At 41.1% G+C, this 23,342-nt stretch overlaps 1 protein-coding gene across 8 annotated transcripts in view; it reads left to right on the plus strand.

Moving 5' to 3' along the window:
- The window catches only part of TRPM3 (transient receptor potential cation channel subfamily M member 3), a 457,422-nt gene that overhangs the window by 312,393 nt on the left and 121,687 nt on the right, over positions 1-23,342 (plus strand). For all 8 annotated transcript variants that reach the window (XM_015565001.1, XM_006765282.2, XM_015565000.1 and 5 more), the window contains 2 exons: positions 343-466; positions 21,868-21,940. In XM_015565001.1, the coding sequence (XP_015420487.1) occupies positions 343-466; positions 21,868-21,940 (197 nt within the window). The remainder of the gene's footprint in view (positions 1-342; positions 467-21,867; positions 21,941-23,342) is intronic.

A 23,342-nucleotide genomic window follows, 5' to 3' on the forward strand; every position in this document is an offset into this window, starting at 1 on the left:
TCTCTGACTGGCTTATTTCACTTAGCATAATGCTCTCCAGTTCCATCCATGCTGTTGCAAATGGTAAGAATTCCTTCTTTTTACAGCAGCGTAGTATTCCATCGTGTAGATGTGCCACAGTTTTCTAATCCATTCTCTGTTGATGGGCACTTAGGGAGTTTCACGGTGGGTTTTCTTTTAATTATCCCATTCAAAATAACTGTTGTGAGAAGCATACTGGAAGAGGAAACTGCTCTCTAAAGGAAGTTGTCATAATGCTTTCCTTCATTCTATAATGTCTCTCAGCAATATGTACTGAATAGGAGCTGGGTTCACCTGTTTGGGCACTGGTTTTAATTGCAGACTTATCAATGAATCTTTGCGGGACCAGCTGCTGGTGACCATCCAGAAGACCTTCACGTACACTCGAACGCAAGCACAGCATCTGTTCATCGTCCTCATGGAGTGCATGAAGAAGAAGGAACTGGTATGTAAGCAGTGTCCCATGAGTGGCAGAGCCCTCTCCACAGCCCCACTGTCTGTTTCACTGTTTTCTTGAATCACACACTGTTTCCCCCTCCCCTGAGGCCCCATTGGCTTCTGTGGTTTCCTCCCCTCAGTAGCTAAGACACTGCTTTTCCTGCCCTAATTTAATGTGAGACAGGGTTTTACATCATTTCCTATTGAAGCTCACCCAAATGCTTCGGATCGCCTCAACCAATGAGTAGACGAGATGAAACAGGTCACCTCCTGGGAAATGCTCCAGTGAATCCTCTCTGAGGTTTGGGGTTTCACTGTGCTGTGAGTTGGGAAGCACAGATGTGCTTGTTGTCAAGCAACTAAGTGACACAGAGTCCAGGCTACTACCCTAAGCTACACAGGGAGAAAATGGAGGAATGTACCCAAGGAATGGTGGACATTTCTGGCGTTTCTGAAATGTCCTCCAATAGCTACTGTAACATTTCCTGCATCTGGACAAAGTGTCTTATAGAATGTGAGTAACACAGAAATCATCTGCTAGGGTGAACAGGAATAAAAAGAGCTAACATGCAATGAGCCCATGCAATGTGCCAGGCAGGATGCCCCATCTTCACATGTACTAACTCCTGCGATGTTTGCTACTATCCCAATGAGAGAGGTACAGTTATTGTTTTTACCGGACAGATGACAATTGATTAGTAAATGTGGAACTAAGGCTCAAAACCAGTGGTGTTTAATGTCTGTTGGAAATATCTTTATTCTGAAATTGTCTCACTGAGGCCAGTGTAGTGAACGCACCCACTCTGGATAGATTCTCCGAACGCCTGGGCAGGCAGGGACTATTCTCAAAGGGCACTGGAGCCCACCTGCTCACAGGGGAGGTAAAGGAGCAGTTTAAACCCAGCCAGTGGTCTCACTCAGGTTTTAGATGATCTTAAGTCTGCGTGTGAATCCTGGAAGGATTGCCTCTGGGGACACTTGGGGAGCACTTCACCTCCAGAGGGGCACCAGGGCCAGACCCTAAAAGGCTCAACCACAGGGGGATAGGAGAGGAGCCGGCGCTAACTACCTTCGTCCAGTTCTGCCACTAGTGAGCTCCTCGAGGCCTGGGCCGGAACTGCCTGCTTCACCATGGTGTGCCTATGCCTGTCCCCGCCGCACAGAGAAGCCAGGGTGCAGATGGGGTTCACAGTCATGACCGCTGAGCCTCTATCCACCCGGGAGTGTCCCTGGCATTCTCCCACCTAGAAGGCAGTTAGCTCACAGCTGTTCAGCTCACTGCTTCCTCTGCTCCCACAGAGACACAAGCAGCCCTGAGCTTCCACATGCTACGCTGTAGATTTTCTCCTGACTGAGCACCCATGATTTCCCAATGCTGACTGTGGAACTTTATCAGAACTACATATTTCAGCAGCCCTGCAAATTTCCTAGAAAAGCATTAGGATTAAAATTCTAGGAACCAGTTGGAAGTCATAAAACCAAATGAGGCTGAATATGCTTCTCTGGGTATTTCATCCCCTGGGATTCTGCCTGATAATCGTCATGTCATTTAATCACGGCTCCTGCAGAAAAGGTCAATGGCCTTTTAATGTGAGATCTTTATTGCAAGATTTATGGGGTACCCTTAGCTGTCGGGTAGGGCAATGAATTGTCCTTATCTCCACATCGGGGCAGAAAGCAGTTAGAATTTTAAAATCATAAATGGAGTTATAATAATTTCAATTTTTGAGGGACAATTTATGTGCATGGACAGTACTAGGTGCTTGATAAAGGAGGTAGGCATTACTTTTCCCTGGAGGGAATAGGAGGTTACCTGAGGCTGGGCGAGGTGCAGGATGTGTGCACCACAGGCAGGAGGCACTGCACTAGGACCGCCTTGCTCCAGAGCCCAGCTAGCTTCTACCCACCATGCTGCTCAGTGAGCACACAGAACAGGGAACGTTGCATGGTGAGGTTTCTCCTTGTTTTTATCTCCTTCAAGTTTCTTTTGATTCCCTTTGCAAACTAAATGGAACTTAATATTCTGAGGTCAATCTAACCATTGCCAAGTTCTCAAGCTAAGGGATTTGTTTTCATCCCAGCATCCTAGTAACGGGTAATGAAGAGCTGCACTATGAATGTATATGTAGCTAGTGAAACACGGCCTCTGGGCTATGTGGCCTCATGGAAAATATGCATCAATGAGTGTTTTGTGTGAATGCTTTCTATTCCATATCGTCCTTGACAAAATTCACTTATCTGCTTATTTCCTACTTTGGGTCAAAACAACATCTCAAAACCTGTCGCCTTCTGAGAACATATATCCCCCTAGAAACCAACCTGTGAGCTAAGTCCCATCATTGTTATCAAGGAAAAATTAAAATTCAAAGAGATTAAAACTATCCACAGCAGCATATTAATTATGGGGGGAGGAAGTAAGGGATAAGAAGAAGTGGGTAGAGACACACTCTTCTTCCCTCCCCAGAGTTACTTTCTCATGGATTCGATGATACGTACTAGACTCTCTAGATTCACTATTTCCTCACCTTTTCCCTTACAGTTCATTTTGTCTTTCCATTGCTAGTTCCTCTCCGTTCTCTCTATTCTATAAACAGATATTCATCAAATATCAATATTGGCTCTTTCCCCTTTCATTCACTATTCTGACTTCAGTTATCATTTTGAGACAACTCTCAAATGCAAATACCTAGCCTTGTCTTCCTCCAAGCTCCTGCATTTCTGAATTCCACATATATCAAGTTTAGAACACTGTTTTCTCTAACACAATGTCTGTGAAGAAATAGAAATTTTCTTTGCAGTAGATGCTGGATGTACCTAGCTACTTTTAAGTTTATTTGACTATCATCTTAACATTAATAAAATCCAAACATCTTAAATGAGAAAGTGGAAAGAGAATACAGAAAAAGTATTGCTCCATTAAAAATGTTTTTCTTATTAGTTCTCAATTCACAGTGGGTTACAGATTAAGTTTTAGAAGTTCTGAAACTTTTTTAGATGATTAGATTATCACCATTCCAAGAATAAAGATGCTGCAGGCTTTGAAGTCAGTTTAATACATAACAATGAACAAGTTTTTGAATCTCTAGAGGCCTTTGCTTGTCTTCAAGAAAGTTGAGGTAATAATTGTATTTATATTATTGGGTTAATTATAAGAATCAAATGAGTTAACATATGCAAAGAACATAGAAAGCACTCAATAAATACTTTTATTTTAACAATGATGATGATGATGCCTATGTAGCATCTTATGTTTACCAAAGATTATCTTATGTCCTCTTCTTCGATACCACAACCAGCCCTGCTAACATCAGGATTAGTATCACTATTTTATAGAGGAAAATCAAGACTCAAAGACTTAAGTGACAAACCCATGGTCACGTGGCTAGTTAGTAGCAACCACGTAGCTTGAACCAAGAGCATCTTTCTACAAGTCCTGAGCTCTTTTTTCCATATTTCAGCTGATTCCATATTCTAAATATTAGGTATGACCAAGTTTAAAATGAATTTAGTAGAAGCCCATTTTCTCTCTCACCCCTGGAATAATCTGAACAAGTATTCGTTAGACTCTGAGGTCCCTGGAGAAAAAAAAAGAATACATTGTCAGTTGCTTTTCCTAGAATGCCCTCTGCCCCAATGTAGCAGTCATTATGTTTCTGCAAGGACAGTGTAAGCACAATGTCCAGGTCACTTAATATTTCTACATCAAGGGCAAACTAATCTTCCCAGCATAATATTTAACTAGGCTAACTATAAGCCCAAAATTAGACATCAACTCATGTCCACACAAAAATAATCATTGAAATAAAAAAGGAATTTAAAAGAAATGTCATTTATACAATTGCTTGTCATGACAGCTAATATTAATAATAACACCTTTCATTTTATGATTAGAGGCCCAATGTATGAAATTCGTGCAAGAGTAGGCCTTTGCAGCCACAGCAGCTGCCTCAATTTCTCCCTCGTAGCTGGGGTGGCTGCCTTGATCCCGCAGTTGTAGCCCCAGCTTCGTCCGGAAGGTCTTCTAGAAGGTCGTCCAGAAGGTCATCCAGAAGGATGTCAGGACGGCCATTCAGTTGATTATGCTTTTATTATTAAAGATGTACTAGAGGCCCGGTGCACAGATTCATGTATGAGTGGGGTCCCTCGGCCTGGCTGGCAACTGGGCTGATCGGGGCCATCTTGCCCAGTCCTGATCAGGGCCAGCTGACTGGGGGGAGGGACTGTGGGAGGTTGGCTGGCCAGAGGGGAAGGGACCACAGGAGGTTGGCTGGCCGGCCTCCATCAGGGCTGGTGGGAGGGGCCACAGGAGGTTGGCCAGCCACAGGAGGTTGGCTATGGGAGTGCACTGACCATGAGGGGGCAATTCCTGCACTGAGTGTCTGTCCCCTGGTGGTCAGAGCGAGTCATAACTACCGACCAGTCATCCAGTCGTCCAGTCATAATGGTTGTTTAGGTTTTTATATATATAGATAAAGTATTATAAGGTATTATAACTCCTTATATGGACAGAGTTCTGTTGCATTCCTTGTGCCATTTGAGTTGCAAACAATGGGGCAACTTCACTATCCAGATGTCAGATTCTCTCTCAAGATCAACAAAACTGCATCAAATTCCAATGCCCCTGACCTTTTTCAGCCATAACCAGTAGATTAAAAAATAGAAAAATATAGAAAGTACTGTATTATCTTTTTTGGAGGGGAAATAAATAAAAATAATACAATAACCAAAATATAATAATACACAAAAACAAACATATTATTGTATTGCATTCACTTTAAGAGCTTACTTATTATATAAGTTACATGACAATTGTTTTGAGTTCCAACTCTAGGAAGATATTCCTACATACTGGGGTGATTCCACGCTGTATTCCCACTCTGCCTCTCGAATCCATGGTCTTACCATATCCATCTAAACCATTGGTCTTTGCTTGGTCTCACAGCCCCCATCCTCTCCATTGTAACTAACCAACAACTGCTGCATGACTCCTTGTAAGGAGCAGCTCTCATAATGAAACCCCTATTACCCTCACTAGTGTTTCCCAAAGTGAAAAATGCTGATTGCAAATGAGATCATTTCAGGTGAAATGCAAATTAATATTTTTAAGAGGTGTTTTTTATTTTCATATATAGGTAAAATAAATAATTATAATAACATAAAACCATGGATATTAAACCTAAATAAATACAGATTTTAAAGGATAATTCATTTGGAGAAAAAAAATAATTGTAGTGTTGATATATAAATATAGCAAAAAGATGAAGATTGTACAAAAATGGCCTTCAGAATTAAGTTTCAGTTCCTTAGCCTGGCATTAGAGACCCTCTGTGATCCAGATCTAGCCTGCCTTTCCAGCCACAGTTACTAGGACTACTACTCTTATCTTATACTCTAGTCTAACCAAATCGAATTTTCCTTGAGGAAAAATCTATGCCTCATATTTTTCTTTATTTTGTGCAAGCTCTTGAATCCTTTCTCCAATGTTAAATGCACTAGCATTGAATCTCCATCTCTACCCTACAGCCTACTCCCAATATGAATTTTTCTATTCCAAATAGGAATATTCAGGCTAGTGTTTTCCCTGGATTCCAGAGAGCACAAATTCTTAGCCTAGTGTTTGAGAACAATTAGAAGTCTTTAGAGAGTTCTGCAAACGCTTAAAAATATATGCAAGATTTTGTGAACATAAGCATATTATGGGAAGAATGCATTCAATTCTTAGATTCCCCAAGGTATGAATAACTCATAGTTAAGAACCATTGTGTTAGAGGTCACTCCATGGCAGTAACTAAGTTAAACTCATGGGAGCCATATACATTGTTTTACATTCCTTCTAGTTTCTCAGATACACCACATCTGGATACATATTTAACTTCTGAGCAGTTTTTAAATATGCAAACCTCCCTGTTTCTCATTAGCAGTTTTTATGCAGGTAATCCCTCACATGCTAAATAGTCAGTCATGTATTTTATGAAGTCATCAGCTTATGAACAGGCTATGAGCCAAGGATCGATCCCAGAATCAATTTTCTCATAAAGCAATATGAATAATTTAGCAAAATTCTGCTTTGCTATAGAGAGTCTGCGAACAAGAAACCCAGAAATGCAGTAGGAAAGGAGAAAAAGGTTATCATCCCTTTCTTTGGGACAGACTGACCCTAGACAAGGTTGTTCATATATTAACATTTGAGTAACTGCTCTCTCCTTCTCTGCGGCATCGCCCCCAGAAACACCCCAAAACCCTCTTTAGCATCCTAATAGGACTCCCCCCCCCACCCCATCTTCTCCCTCCAGCATTACCCATCTCTCACCTCCTACAAGTAATTCCATGCCCTCCCTGAAGAGGAGCTGGTCTGGGAATCTGGAGGCCAGTAGTGTTATTGAATTCACATTCATGTACGTGGCACTGATAGCTCATTGACCTCCATGACATACTTGAACTTCCAATAGAGAACACATGCTGACCCAAAGGAATGATCAATTGGGGGACTTTTAGGAAGTCTAACTGAAGGGGAAATACAGGTGGGTAGGGTGAGGACGGGGTCAGCTACCACTTGAGTTTTAATTAGAAATCTCTTTCCCATGTCAACTCTCACACTCAAATTACTTCCAACTCTGCCTCCTACAACATCTTCATGGTGGGTAAAGGCAAGGAGAAAGAGAATGCTAAAAATTGCACACACTGGGCCACCCTTTCTCTCTTTTAAATGTATCTTAGTTCCCTAACCCTTTCCCAGTAATATTTCTTTGACTAAGGTTGTAGGACTAAAGTTTGAAAATCACTGCTCCAAAATAGATGTTTCCCATCTTAATCCTGTTCCTCCACTCCTGATTCTACAACATGTACTCAAACCTGTTCAGCTTTGTTGTGTTTTTGACCCATAGTGTTTGCAGAAGGAAGCGGGGTGGAGAGTTGAGGGGGCAAATAGATGGGAAGGAGCTGTCAGGGCTATTTATATGCATGAGTTATTTGTAAACCAGGTGTCTGAAACCAGGTACTGTCTGCTTTCTCTTCCATGCTAATCAATGTGTATAAAATACCTCCTATCATTTAAACTCATTTACCCACATTCCTTCTGTATTGGCCTTTATGTTTCTTCTTATTAGATGCGAGGCTCAGTAAATGAATACATTCATCAAATTCCAAGGTTTCAGCCAAGGCCATTAGCCCGATGTTGATTACATGTCGCCCAATATATCATTTTCCCTGTTTATTATCTCCCTTCGCCAAACTCAAACCTTGCCCTGAGAAAATTATCCTAATCAGGGAAAACAAGCATGCACTGCATAAAAGATTAGTGTTGCTACCATTCTCTCTATCATTGCTTTTGGCCATCTTCGCCCTCAAAGGGAATTTAAATGTTTTACCTGCTAATCTCCTCCTTTATTTTAAGAATTATTTTCCTTTTTTCCCATCTCATCTGGCCCTTTCTCTCTTGTATTTTATTTACTCTGCTGCCCAGTTCCACTACCTGTTATCGGCACACAGTTATCAGTTATAAGAGCTGGTGCTCAGGCTTTATAATGAGACTGGGTTGTCATCTTCATTTCCATAACGATATGATTCACACTTTATTCACCCCTGTCATTGCATTGGCCTGTGGCGGCCACATGATTTTAGTTTTCTTCTTCTCCTCTGTCTCTTTCTTCCTTTCAGTCCATAGAAATGTAGACACATAATCCACAAAAGTATAGAGGTTTGGGGTGTTAAGAAACACAGCAGTGGTTCTCAACCTTGGCTGCACATTGGAATTAACTGGGGAGCCTTAAAAACTACTGATGCCTGGACTCCTTCTCCCCCAACCCCCAGAGATTCTGACATACTTGCCCCAAGCTGTGGTCTGAGTGGGAAAGACATTAAAGCTCTCCCAGTGGACTTCCTGAGATAAGGACCTTCGTGCTTCTACACCATTACTTCTGACACCTTCTATTTGGTTCTGTGCCTTTGGGCCTAGAGAAGATCTGGCATAATTTGCCACAGGAGATGGGCATGATTTTTCTGGAAAAATAAGTTAAAATGTCATTTATGAAACTTTTCATTTTCCAAAGATACTGACTGAAGCATCATTATACATTGAGAGCAGGCCTGGTGGGGGCTTGAGCAGAGAACGAGCATAATGAAGTGAAACTGGTCCCAAATGACTTGGTTTCAAACACTGTGATCACATTTTTCTCCAAGCACTTGGCCATGACTTTTAACAAGTGATGAGAGTGACTGCTGGGGCTTCTCACTACCACATTGTGGGCTCTCTGCACATGCCAACAATGAGCCATCCTATATAATAAAGAGCTAATATGCTAATTAGACTGAACAGCAAACGACCTTCTGGACGAAGCTGGGGCTGCAAGAGCTAGCCGGGGCTGCGAGGGCCGAGCCCCTTGCACGAATTTTGTGCATTGGGCCTCTAGTTAAAGGATAAAAGACAGACAAGAGTCATCACTGAGTAGTGGAGGGAAGGGAAGAGAAGGAGGGAACAGAAGAGAAGGAGAGAAGAAAGAGTAAATTAATATCTAGGTTGCCAGTTTCTTCTTCTAATTTTATCTTCCCCAAAGTAGTGAGAGAGAGATAATATTATCCCAATTTTTACAGACCAAAAATAAATAAATAAATAAAAATGTGAAGGTAATCACTTGCTTGAGGTCACTCTGCTAGTCAGTAGCATAATTGGGCTCCCTCCTACCACTCCCCCATTATCATCCTCCATTCAAAGAACTACCGCCCTAGTTTTGAAGGGCAGAGAACATAGACCCTCCAGTTATGAATGAAATAAAGTTCCCTCGCTGCTTCCTACCAACCTGTCCCAGTGGGAAGAAGGGGCAGTCCTACCCAGGGGAGAGGAAGATTACAGTTTTCAGCCCTCCTGGTGGGGGCAAGCTGACTTGGGACCCAAGAAATAGAGATTGAGTTTTCCTGGCAGCATGTCAACCTCCTCCAGAAGCCCTCCCTGACGACCCAGTATAAAGCAGTTTCCCCTTTCATCCCACTATTTACTTACTGATAGCACTTACCACACTTTTCAATTTTCTTATTATTTTTGCATGTGTTTTATGTCTATATGCACCTTTAGCTGGCATATCTGTATTGTCCAGCATGTCACACATTTCTAGATACAAAGTAGGTCCCCAATTTAAATATTGCTGAATAACTGAGCAAATGGAGCCCAGCTCTGCCATGTCTGAAGCTGTATTTTCTCCCCACACCCTTTTTATAACTACTATTTACGATGAGCTTTATTTCATCTTACTAGTAAGACTCAAAACAATGCTGGGTGATAGGTGTTATTTCTCCGATTTTACAGATTAAGAAATTTGGTTTTTTGCCTAAATCAACATGATAACTGAAATGGCCAGGATGCAAGCACAGGTGTGTCTAATTCCAACACATTTGCTCTTTTCACTCTGTGACACTATTTCTAAGGAAAAAAGAGAGCATCCTGGGAGAATAGATAATCTTTCCAACAACTCAGCAACTTCAGTGTTTCTCATCTGTTTTTCTTCCTCTCCTCTCTTATCTGTTCATTCCATCTCCCCAGGTCACCATTTCACATTGCAAAAACCGTGCACGTTCGCCGGCAGGAAATGGGGAAAATAATCCCTGTCACAGATAGCACTTTCTGAAACACTGAAGTCAGAAAGCCACTCCGAACGCAGGCTCTTTTCCCATGGTTCTCACAGAAATCTCCTCTCATCATACCTATTTCAGAGCCTCGATGCCGCAGACCTCAGTGGACCATTCTCAACCCTTGCACCTTCAGAGAGATGCCCCTGAGTGGCTGGGAGCTCCAGAAAAAGGCCAGATGATGCCCCTACCAACAGCCCCAAAACTCAGGCCACACAAGAACTAGCTTGCAAGCTCCATTATGAGGGCAAATGAGGGCAGGGTGATAGAGGAGAGGACCCCAACGTAACACGGATAGAACTTGAAATTGCTCAGACTTGTCACTGGCTTATCTGTGGCTTTAAATGCCCATGTTCCAACTCTGCCGACGATAAAATGTTTCTCGACAACCCGATTTCCAACCAGACCTCAACCATCTGCCGTCCATGAGCCATAATCTCTTTGTCTTCCTCTTTCATTGGTCCTCGGAAGCCCTCCATCCCCACTGCAGCTGTTTCATCTCCTTTGTGGGGGTGGATTCTGTCGCTCTGCCAGCGTGGCAGACTTGGTAGCTTTCTCAGCCCCAACAGGATAAGCCAGAGGGCTCAGAGAGAATTTTCTAAACCTCCTCACATGCCCTGTGGGCATGGGCACACAGAGGGCGGGAAGCAGAGCAGATGCCAGGCACAGCACACCTCGTACACAAATAAACACAGGCATAAGCAGCCAAAGCTCACGGCAGAAAAAGCCAAGTAGGAAATGCATCTCTTTTGAAATCCAAATCATCACACATGCCACCAAATTGTAAGCATTGAATAGAAGTCCAAGAACTGCCAGTGGCATCCGTGAGGTGGGCTCCAGCTTACAATATCCATTCACATTCCCCTTCGGGTCCATTTCTAAGCCACACAGCGTAAGGTAAAGTCTGCCTGTTACCTGCAGTTGTTCACCAAACTACTTCTGCCACCATCCATTTCACATTTCTTGAGAGCCTGCCATGTGCCAGACTCTATTCTAGGGCCTGGGGATATAGCAGTACCTAACCTCAGTCAGCCTACATTCCAGTGGGGATGCGGTGATAAAGAAATACAAAATGAACATATGGAAGGGAAGAGGGAATGATCTTGTGCTAATAAATCAAGGACTACAAGGATTAAAAATTTGCCACCTGATTTAGCAAGGAGTTCATTGGGACCTTGAGAAGTACAGTGGTGGTGTGGGTGAAATCCTGAATGGTGTGCATTCCAAAGAGAATGAAACTGCAAGAAGTGGAGACAGAGTAGAAAATGATCTTGGTAAATTTTGCACTAAAGGAACACCAAATATGGGAAAGAAGCTGGAGGAGATCAGAGATCAAGAGATAATACCACAATAACTCTTTCCTGAAATATTTATCCTACATTTGCCTTTTTTTCATACAATTTATAAACATACATTTTTAGGGTTAAATGATTCATTGCCTCATAATGAAACTCCCCCACTGAAAACACTGAGGTTGTTAAGCTCAGTGTACCTCAGCCCTCCCAGCCATGCTTTTTAGAAAAGAGTAGGTATCTGGTTATAACACCCAGGTCAGTGCTCCTAACACTTTCTTCCCACATTTATACCATAGTTCTCAAAACTGCTTTTCATAAGGGAGCTGCCTTGGCAAGTATACACTTTGGGGTCATCCTGTTATCAATGGTATGACCCTATTGAGGATACTTGAAAAAAACTGGATTTAGAAGCATGCCAACCGCACATCTGCCTAACAAAGTCCTCCCTAACCATTAAAGATGTGTGTGGATGCTGTTTGTAGCATCTACTGAGGACTGTATAATATTCTAACATTTGAACAGAAGATCATCGTTAAATATTACAATGCAGAGGTGACCCTGACTACTCGACCCTTTTTACTCATGAAGCTTATATAATACAATTAGTTTGAATTCATTTAATGTCCAAACATTTTGTTGGGCAATTCGCTGAGTTGGTGAGTATGGTGGATTCTTAGATATCCTGGAATGTGAGGGAGTCAGTGCCTCCTAGAGAACCTGTGTCCCCTGCATACACCATTCCAAGTGAGGGGGCCATGAGATCAAAAGAAATTGCAGGGCAAAGAAATATGAAGACCCAGCTTGTACTTGACATCGTGGTGAATGCAGCCTTCCACTGATGTACTGCTGCCAGCCCTGCCTTGTTTGATTTGCATTCTCCATGAATGTGGCTACCACGCTGGCCCCGCTGTAAGTTCATTGTAAGGCTCGTGTTTCCTCAGAATAATACAACCAGCAAGGCTACTTACATGCCAGCTGCTGACTAACAAAATATGCCGCATATTCTTCACAGGCAACAGAAGCTCTGTCAAGGACAATGTTAGAAGCCAATCAGAACCACAAATGAAAACTCCCTTTTATTCTTTTTCTCATGCATGCTCTACATTTTTATGTATTTAATTTTTGTCTTTCTTTTCCTTTGGAGTTATTTTGCAAGCAGTATTACCAATACATCTATGTCTGATCAGGAGTGGTTCATTTTGTAAAATATCACTGAAGTTAACTATTGATGAATTATATTTGTTTTCTTTTCTGGAATATTGTTCCCTAGAAAAATTTTATCTTTTTGAAAAGCTGCATGTATATTTTTTAAATACTTTTTTTATGCATTTGGAAACAAGAAATAGAGGCCTTGTGTTGCAGGAGGAGACAGGATTCTTCCACAGTTTTGCAGGAAATGCATTTCAGGGATGCACACATAGGAGGGTTGGAGGCATAGAGGCAAGATTTATCGGAGTGAAAACAAAGGCCTGCCCCCAGGTACACCAGGCCCTGGTCTCACCCACAACCAGGTGGCTCTGCTCTGTCTGATTGCGGAAGAAATCCAGCCTCTGGGACCGCAGGCTCACATTTGTTCCCACCAAGCCCGGGAGGGCCAGGACCCAGAGCTGCCATGCCGTTATCCTGGCATCCAGGCTCCAGTGGTCCAGCACAGTCTCTGTTCCCATCCCGTCCGCTAGGGGCGCTGTGCTTCAGCCTATAGGCTGCTGAAGAGACCTCAGGCCTTTGTTAAGCTTTGATTATATGTCCTTGGGCTTGGGAAAGAGCAGGCTTTCTTTCAAAGAATCCAGTCCTGTGCTGGTGCCTCTCCCTATACAATCCCTTTTCTGGGTCTTCCGAGGTTTCATGTCCTTATCCTATCCAATTCTTCTCCAGGATTTTTCCAGGCTGGACTCCTCACTTTATGGTTGCCATTTTGGCTTCTACTACACATGCCTCAGCAGAGATATTCTCCCCCCAACTTTATCCTTCCCCCTGTTAATCTGGGGGCTCGCCCAGCCATTATTCCCTGGAGAGATTGGAAAGCCTGCTCTGGGATTAGCATTTGTTTGGCAGGGGATGTAGCTGTTCCCTGGAGTCTGTGAAGCTGCCACTTCCTAGTTAATCTGGCTTAATTAGATGTCTCTTTTTTGTTAATATCTAACTAGCTGCCTACTGTAACACTTGGACTTTGGTGGAGCTGAAATACTGGGAAATGTTAGGGGGGAAATGTCTTTTTCAAGAGAGAGCTTATTCACCACCTCACAGGCTAATTTTAAACAGTTTACAGCCCCCGTGACAGGCCTATATTTTGATAGGAAGATACTTGAGAAAGAGAGCAACTATTTGGAGAGTGAAGGATTTGCATAGCAGTTGCTGGAACAACTGGCTCCCAGCCTGTCCAAACATTCTCCCAGATTCATAACATAAAATTAATGTATCAGAATGCGCCTCCTGGGAGCTAAAACAACCAATTCACAAGCTGCTCTGCTCCCTGTTAGAGCTGAGCTGGGTCTCCGTCCTTCTGGATCCAAAGCATTCAAAACTAGGCCAAGTTCTTAAGCCCCTCAGGGAAATTACCTGCTTATTATCATCTCATCATTCTGGCACTATAAAAAAGCAAACACAGAAGTTACTCAGATGGATCAAGACAAAATAGTTACTCATCTGCTTCTATTTGCGGCCACAGTTCTTAATTCTTCGGGGTGAATTTTCATTTGTGTTCAATGTTAACCTGATCCACTCATCTAAGAGATTGGTCACTTCATTGAAAGTTAAAGGACAGAGCAGCACAGGGTCCCCAAAAGAAAGAAACAGTAGGGATTGTCAAGATTAAATTCACCTGTTCATTTTACAGATGAGGAAACCATGACTTTAAGTAATAACAATAATAGCAACAGCATTTATTGAACACCTGCCATTTTCCAGGTGCCTTGGGTTTTTTTTGAGCTTATATGTCAAGCTAGTTAAATTTCTCCAAGAATATGCCAAGCTCCTTTCTGACTATTTTACACATATTAATTCACTTTTCTCATAGCAACTTATGAGGGAGATATCATTACTGTCCTTGTCTATAAAACAAAAAGATGACTTGTTCATGCTAATGAACCAGTTAACTGGCCTATTATATGGTTACATATCATTTTATTATTTATAACATTTATTTATGTGATAGTGTATATCACATAAATTATTTTATGTAATAATAAATATTATTGAAAATTATAAAAATCCATTCTTCTAAAGGTTTCTATACATCAAGTATTTCTTTCAAGAGTTTTTTTAATAAAGCTAGCATATCTTGATAAGGAAAAGCAAGAAAAAATAATATGCCATATCCCATAGAGTAAAGGCCCTCTCATTTCACTAGATATTGAATTAAAATACCAACCTTGCATCTGGAGAAAATGTTCCAAAATATCTATTGAATCAAAATCTGAAAATGGTGGCTTTTATGGGTCCAGAGACTAAATGGATGTTAGCTGACAACTGGACAGAATTTTGAACTAGGGATGATTCTATATGTGTTTAATGTGTGTGCGTATTGTGTCTATTTGGTATGTATCAGTGTAAAATTCTAACAGACTAACATTCTTAACTTCTTTTGAAAAGTTACTTCACAAAATTTTAAAACTTGGCCATTTTAGAAACTGTAGGTAAAGCCCAATAAAAACTTGAATCAAAAAGCAGGGTATCCAGTATTTTTCACGAGTCAGTAAAAAGGAAGTTACCGGTGACAAAGAGGAAGTCTCATCCCTGAATTTCATTTTAAATCTAGAAATGCCTCTTTTCCTCATCCATATCACAAATAAAGGATAATTCACTATAAAAAGGTATGCATACAATGCTTTATTCAGAAAGCTGCTAAAATGTGCTCTTCCTTTAAGGGCCTTCCTAGTTCTTTCTCAGCCTTTGTCACATTGGGCCCGGGTGGTTCTGGGTCTGTGATTGCTGAGTGTGATCAATGAAGAGTGCTTGAAGGTAATTGAAAGCTCAGCTTGAATGGGCCTATAACAGTAGCCAGTATACTTGAAATTACAACCTGGACTCTTTGAAATGAAACTTGTCATGCCCAGCAAAGCTGTTGACTGTCTGTCATATCTGGGAATTCTCAGAGGAATTGAACTAGCCTGACAGATAGATTCAAAAACCAAGTAACCTGGAAAATGTTCCTGAGTTTTCCCTTCCTTCACATAATCAGGGGTGCTAGTGGCCATGCCTGGGCTGTCTTCCTCGTTAGTTCCGGTGGCACAGTGGTCATGTTTAGTTGGTCTTTGCAAAAAGATGATGAGATCCTTGATAAGATAGTGTCTTGAATAATGAAAGAAGTTGTCATTCAGGTAACATTTCTTCTTTTGGAAAAAATAATTCTTTCCATTGTCTAATTTATTTCAGGAACTGTTTCACTTCTATCAAGTCATAGATCCATGAAGTTCCAGTACGTTTGAACTTGGCCTTACTGGCTCTTTAGGAGCTCCTAGTTAATATTTTTTGAAGGAAGGAAAGCTGGAAGGCGGGGAAGGAATGAAGAGGGAGAGAGAAAGGAAGGTTGAAAATATAACCAAAAGAAACACAGGGTTTGTATGAGAGAGACAGCATTTGAGTGTTTCTTGAATGTTCCCATGCATCTGCCCACACATAAGTTTCAAGCTAAGGGATGTTTTGCTGCAGTGGACCGATAAGGAAGTGGTGAAAAGGAAAGAAACATCTCTCACCAATGTCCAAAAATGAATAACAAGGTGACAGACTCAAAGACAGGTGCTGGACAGAAAATAATTACATTCTACTGTGTTGCCTCAGTTAAACGCAGTAGCTTTATAATTGCTAGCTAAAAATATTCACCTTTTCATACCATCCCACCATGCCTCTTTTCTTTGGAACTTGACTTTCTTTGGCAACTTGCTTTATTCTGTGCTAGTTTTACTCTGGACATCTAAAGAATTCTCTACTTGAAAAGTCCAAAGGAGCTGATGATCGATAATAAAGCCTGTTTGAATAATCTGACCAATCAGTAGGTCCCCTTGCCAGAGCCAAAGGAGAGGACACTCCAGACTGGCTAGTAACCCTGACTCTTCCTTTGTATCCGGCTTTTGTTCGCTTGTTTGTCTGTTATCCTTCTCTGCAAGTTGATGGTTTTATAGGAAATAACAGGAAATGAATTCTGAACATTAGAGAGCAAAAGGAAGAATGGCTAACTGTCATAATTCTCTTCTTCTGGTAGGTTTTTCTTTGCCTTTGAGTCCAGTCCACTGAGTAGAGGAATAGTCCGCACAATATAAGGGGAAATGAGGCTCCAGCGGCAGAGCAGGTGGTCAGCATGGCCTGAGAGCTGTCTGACCTCCAGGGCGACCAACAGGGGGCTCTGCTGCTGCTCCGCCTGTTCTCTCCGCAGGCTCCTCATTGGCTTGGAGCAGTGGCCGGGGACATTGAATAAGGAGCACTCCCTGTAACCTCAGTGCGGCTTCCGTTCATTCTCCTGCCCTCCCACTGACTGCAGGAAACTGAGTCATCAGCAGAATGAGCGGGAGGCCTTCAGCAGGGAAGTGTTTCAGAGGACGGCGCAGGAAGGGAAATTTAGCTCTGTGTCTTTGAATACACTGCTTTACCTTTAAGCCTCAGGTATCACTACTGGAAAAGAAGAATAGACTTTCTAATGAGGGTCATTGGGAAGGCTAAGTGAGAGTTATACAGGTACAATGTTGAGGGGTGCTGGCACACCATGGCTGCCATTATGATTATAAGGGTTCGCTTCTCTTCTCAACTGAGGCAGACGTGTTTATTTCACTTAGCAACCGCTCTCCCTAAGAGCCTACAGATGTTCAACCCTTAACTTTCTAGTAGCAGAAAGAGCTCAAAAAAATATTAACTAGAATATTGTCCTGCCTAAAATATAATACTTAGTTTACCTAAAGATCTCTTATATAGGAACTTCAACTACTCAGAACCAGGAAATAAGACTTTAAAAAAAAAAAAGACTTATTTGAATGCCAATATCAATACCAGACAATCTGTGCACTAAATTCCACACAGTCATGGACATTAAATGCCATAGAAACCACTGCTATTCTGCTCAGTGTTGGTATTCCTGCCCATTGCGGTTAGAAAGCTGGGCGGCAAAATGAATGAGGGTTGTTAGAAGAGTTAGTCAGAGTGTACAGTCAGGACCCTTTAAGTAGCAGACAAATAGTTGTAAACATGGGCAGTCTGGGACCATTTAAAGAGAGCCAGATCACTCTCCTTTTCCTGAGTCAATGATAACAACACTGGTCACAAAAGAAAGCAACGGATTTTCATTTTGTACATGTTGTCTAAGATGACAAATGTGTCCATTACATTTTTAAAAAATGTTCATCGAGAAGAATTGACTTGTTTTTAATTGGCATTAAGGGATAACCCGTACTTACCTGGAAACGGGTTTTAAAAAAATTAATAATCCCAAAATCTTGCAATTTTTTGAAGGATATGTTAATCCCGGAGCAGTTAGCAACACTTGTTTGTGCAGTGGACAACAATGAGAACATGGTCAACTATTCAATGGGAAGATACAGGGCTGTGTGCCTGGATGAGTCCAAGAAGGAGAGAGGGATTACTGGGCTATCAGGAAAAACAATAGACTTGATAAACTGAATCATTTTTCTCTTTGAATCAATTCCCTCTAAGCTTGAAAGAATAGAAAACTTTTCCAAGTAAGGTTCATTGTCAGTTGATATAATATGACAGTGATGGGCTCTCCCTTTGACCATTCAACAAGTGTCATGTTGTTCCATTAGCCAAACTGGTTCAAGGGAAAACTGGTTACAGAGAAAACCTACCAGGGATGCTTTGTGTTTCCCTTTGTGTTTCCATTCTTGTCATCTGACAAAGGAGGCTCTTGTTTCTTATTCCTCTCAAGTGGCCCTAGAAGAAGCTGTGGAGAAAACACAAATTTCTATTAAAAACTGGAAAAAAAGCAATTACAGCAGCATCTCCAGGCTGGGCATTGTGTAAATAAGCAGGGATTTTTCCCTTCAGGAGGCACTGAGAGCCAGGCACACAGGAACAAGAAGAGGAGAGCAGCCCCTGGCAGGCATGCAAACTTAGAGGCAGAGGAAGGTCTATGAGGGTTTGACTTCCACGTAATGTTTTTTGTGATTTTCTATTTTATTTGCCATGGCTTAAGACAAAAATATCGTTGTGCATTTTCATGTGCAAATGCTTTCAAATATTTTAACTCGAACAAACACAAAATTCAGAATTATCTTGGGGCAGACACAAACCCCAGGTTGTCCTGACATTGGCCCAGCATGTCCTTCAAACATGTGTTTGTGCACACATTTACAAAGCAGCGCCAGTTTTCTTTCTTCACCTTCTCTCAGGCTACAAATTTACTTTAATACTGGTTCTTAGGACCACAGGTGACCTTCTTGACAAAATGGCAGTATCTGTTTTGCTTATGATTAGCCTGCAAAGCTGCAAGTGCTATTGAGCAACAAAATGAAAACCTGATTCTTTGAAATGACCATGATTTTGATCAAGTGAAAAGTAAAAATGAATGAATAATCTGTCATATAATTCTAATTCTAGAGGAGATTATTTAAATAATAAGGGAGTTCTAAGTACAACTACATACAATAAATTTTATTTTTATTTTTTTTACAATAAATTTTAAAATCAACATGCATTGTTTGATTATCTAAGAAAATATATGAAATTGATTCAAGGAGAAGCAGAAAATCTAAATTGATCAATAACTTGAAAAATTCATATAAGTGATCTATCTATCCATCCCTAAAAATGCTTCAGTGCTAGATAGTTTATAACTGCTCTTCTATGCCTGCCAGAAGCCAAATTCTTTGTTATGTAAACTGTTCTGGGACATAACTAAATATGTAAAGCTTCCCAATTCCTAGTGAAAATTAGTGCAACTCTAGTACCAAAGTCAGTCAAGATTGTGACAACCTCACTTGCAAACATAGCTGCAAAGACCCTAAATAAAATAGTAGCAAATAAACCCAGTGCTGCTAAAGAATAACAAATCGAAACCAAGGAATTTTATATCAAAACTACCATTTCGTTTCACATCCCCACCTGATTTTCTGCATCCCCGCCAACACAGGGGAGTGGTAGCAGAAAACTCTGTTTTTCTTGTTTGATTGTGCTGTTGTTCTTTCCTGAGGCAGACATACAAATGTGTCATTAGTACTTCAAATGTTTAAATGTCAAATAAAAAAGTTTTAGAGTAGTGATGAACTCATAATATCGCAGGTCAGTTCAAGGCAAAATTGTGAAATGAATTTCATCTTTGGATCCTCCAGCTATTTGTTGGTGCTTCCTTTCCCTCTTTCTAGAGTCCTTTAATTCTTCAGGCTGAGCACACAAGGATTGGGATATGGACAGGTGGGCAGCCATTTCCTCCCATCAGTTATAAAAAAAAAAAAAACTGCAAAGTTCTGGCACACAATTTCATTTCAGGCTCTTTGACAAACAACAGCATATATACTCATGTCTCTCCACCTTCTCACCCTAAAATCCTTTAGATTTTACTATACACCTTACTTTCCCTCTCCTCCACTGTGTTTCTAGGATAGCCTGGTAATCTTATATTTGAAGATAAATGTATTTGCTGCCTCCGAAGAATTTCATCTGACATGTGACCTCTAATTAGGCAGTGAAATTTAGACATCTGCAGAACAAATAGGTCAGATGTGTAAGGAATTCCATTTGATGCCTGATTTCGGAATTCTTCTAAAACGGCTCAGATGTTATCCTGATTCTTCAGCCTGCTAACAGCTTGGTATATAATAATGTCTTTCAGACTATAACCATCCCTGGCTTAACGAGTAAAAAAGTTATCCAAGTCCAGCCAGCATGGCTCCGTGGTTGAACATCTACCTATGAACCAAGAGGTCACGGTTCAATTCCCAATTAGGGCACATGCCCAGGTTTCAGGCTTGATCCCCCAGTGTGGGGTGTGCAGGAGGCAGCTGATCAATGATTCTCTCTCATCATTGATGTTTCTATTTCTCCCTCGCTCTCCTTTCCTCTCAGAAATCAATAAAAAAATTTATTTTTTAAAGTTAGCCAAAATTCCACTTCTGACCCCAGGTTTTTAATCCAGGGAACCTCAAGTTTTCTTCCCATGAGTGCAGAGCAGATAAGAGGTGCCTCTCACCTCCCAGGTGGATTCCATGGGGGCCTCAAGAGCTATTTGAGGCAATGTCCAATGGCACTTTGGCCAAACTATGGTTGCACAGAAGCAGATTTCTGTGGGAATCTTATGGAGTTGGGGCACATCTCTACCAAATGGGTCTTAATAGAAGTCTCAAATATGACCCATGAGCCAAACACAGTACATAAATGGACCTTGTCTGGCTCTCTATATTTTTTACATTTTTTAGTTCAAGTGTCTGTGAAGGCATTTCATCTTTAAATCTCTGCCCTATAATCATCCCAGGACATGAACTGATACAAAGGAATTAGACAACACACAAGTGCTCATGTGGTCTTTTTCCTTCCCCTCGCTTTTTTTCAAAGTTTAAGGCACAAGACAAAAAGTTGAGGTATAGTGCGTTCCACCAGCCACAGCTGTCCTTCTATCTAGTTGTTTGATCTTAAGCATTGGGTCTTTTTCTTTGGGCATTAGACCAGAAAATTTCTAAGGCAACTGATAGTTTAACAGTTTATGTTTCTGTGTCTGTTTTATCCACGATAGTAGAAAAACTTAGAATTATATATTAACAAATTCTATAAAGTTTACTCCCTATGCAGTTGGAAATAGGCAAGCACTATTATTTTCCCATTTACAGACAGGAAACTCAATGCCTAAAGTAGTTGAATACAATAGTAATTCAATGTAGCTCTTCTAAAAATCTTTTGGCTTCCTTAAATAGCTTCCCTCTGACTTGGAAAAAAAGTCTTTATTGTTCTTAAGCATTATTTGGGGACTTTGTGTTAATCTATCATGTATTAATCCTTCCCCAGAAAATAATTTTCTCTCCTGGATACACTTCTAAATTATTCTCAAGATGTTTCAAGGTTATTGAAAGAGCAGAGGCATCACAACATTAAAACTCTTGAGTAACAATTGCTGAGAAGTAAGTGTATGGATGGCTATATTGCACACACACATACACATGCATGCATTGACTGAAGGGCATACAAACTCACTATTTTTAAACACTTAATTACTCATCTCATCATTTACATTGTGGTTTACAAATTTCTGTAAATACGGCAAGTTTTCACTTTACAACTGAAAGGTTAGAAGAGGACATTTTCCTTGGTTTCTGGCTTCTCCTCATTGTCACTGTAATCAATGTAATTACCTAGCATGGTCTCTGCTAGGCGGCTGCTGAGGCACCTCCCTCTCAGTGAACTGCAGAGCCCTCCAGTTGAATACTTGCTGTGTATGCTTTCCCTGTGGTTAAGAATCTGCCTTAAAGATGTTGAAATAGTCTGCGTTCAGATATGGTTTCAATGATTTAATTTCTCTTGGGGGTGAAAAATGCGTTGCTAATGGCCACTTCTCACATTGCAGATTACAGTATTTCGGATGGGATCAGAAGGACACCAGGACATTGATTTAGCTATCCTGACAGCTTTACTCAAAGGTAAGAGTTTCTGCGTCCAGAGAGTGCAAAAGTAATTTAAATCAATTAACATAGCAGCTTTATGTACCCTAATAGTGGATATAAATCCATACCATGACACATCCTATCGTGGATAACATGAAGACCTCCCTGTAAGACACTGTTACTGCTATTAAATTTTTCTATAATGCAGCTGTTATAGAATGACTCAAGTTCATAAAATTTAAGTATACTACAATTCAGTCATATCCACTGAGTCATAAAATTACATAAAGTAACAGGCTACTGTAATGTGTAAGAAACTAAGTTACTGAAGCTATTTAATAATTATTGCCCTATCTACTTTTAAAACTCACTCAATATGGCATAGATAGATAGATAGATGATAGACATAGAGATATCATAATATATTAAAATGGAAAATTTCTAAAACCATTTAGAGCAAGAGAGAAAGAATTCAAAAAAGTAGGCTTCTGTACTTTTTATAATTGAACATTATAAAGTGTATCATGTGTCCCAGGTTGAAAACCTCTGCTCTAAAGCTTTTGATAGCAGTGAACTAAAAAATATATACATGCAGAAGAATGAAGGGACCATGCATGGGTTGAACCACAAAGCAAACCCTGAGCCCCCTTCTCCATTTATGAGACAAAATTAAAAGTTTGAGGCAATTAACTCTCTGATATCTGCTAATCCTATATAATAAAAGGCTAATATGCAAATGGACCAGATGGAATGACCAGTCACCATGACATGCACTGACCACCAGTGGGCAGACGCTCAGTGCAGGAGCTGCCCCCTGGTGGTCAGTGCACTCCCACTGGGGGAGTGCCACTCAGCCAGAAGCTTAGGCGGGCCTAAGCCGTCATTCAGACATCCCCTAAGGGCTCCCAGACTGTGAGAGGGCACAGGCCCGGCTGAGGGATGCCCCTGAGTGCACGAATTTTGTGCACCATGCCTCTAGTCTTATATAAAACTAAGAAAACATAATAAAACTGATAGCTAACACTTAGGATTTGTTAGGTGCATTCAATGTATAAATTCATTTAATCTGACCAGTTCATTACAAGGCCCATTTTATAAATAGAGAAATTGAGGCACAGATTTAGTAACATGCCCAAGGTCAGACAGCCTGACCTCATAGACCTCACTTACATATACCTCCAAGGCATTCCAATCCCATTGGTAATAAGATGTGGAACATCATATTTATCACCTTGAACCAAAATGAAGAAGTGGCCCAATTAATAAAACACTAGGGGCCCAGTGTACAAATTCATGCACCTTGAAAGGAACTGTGGGCCCCAAGGCTGCATGTGAGAGCACCCTGACCACCAGGGGGCAGCTCCTGCATTGAGCATCTGCCCCCTGGTGGTCAGTGTGTGTCATAGTGACCAGTCATTCCCAGTCTTTCTGCTGTTAG

The sequence above is a fragment of the Myotis davidii genome, unplaced genomic scaffold, assembly GCF_000327345.1.
Source record: "Myotis davidii unplaced genomic scaffold, ASM32734v1 scaffold616, whole genome shotgun sequence".
Taxonomy (NCBI): domain Eukaryota; kingdom Metazoa; phylum Chordata; class Mammalia; order Chiroptera; family Vespertilionidae; genus Myotis; species Myotis davidii.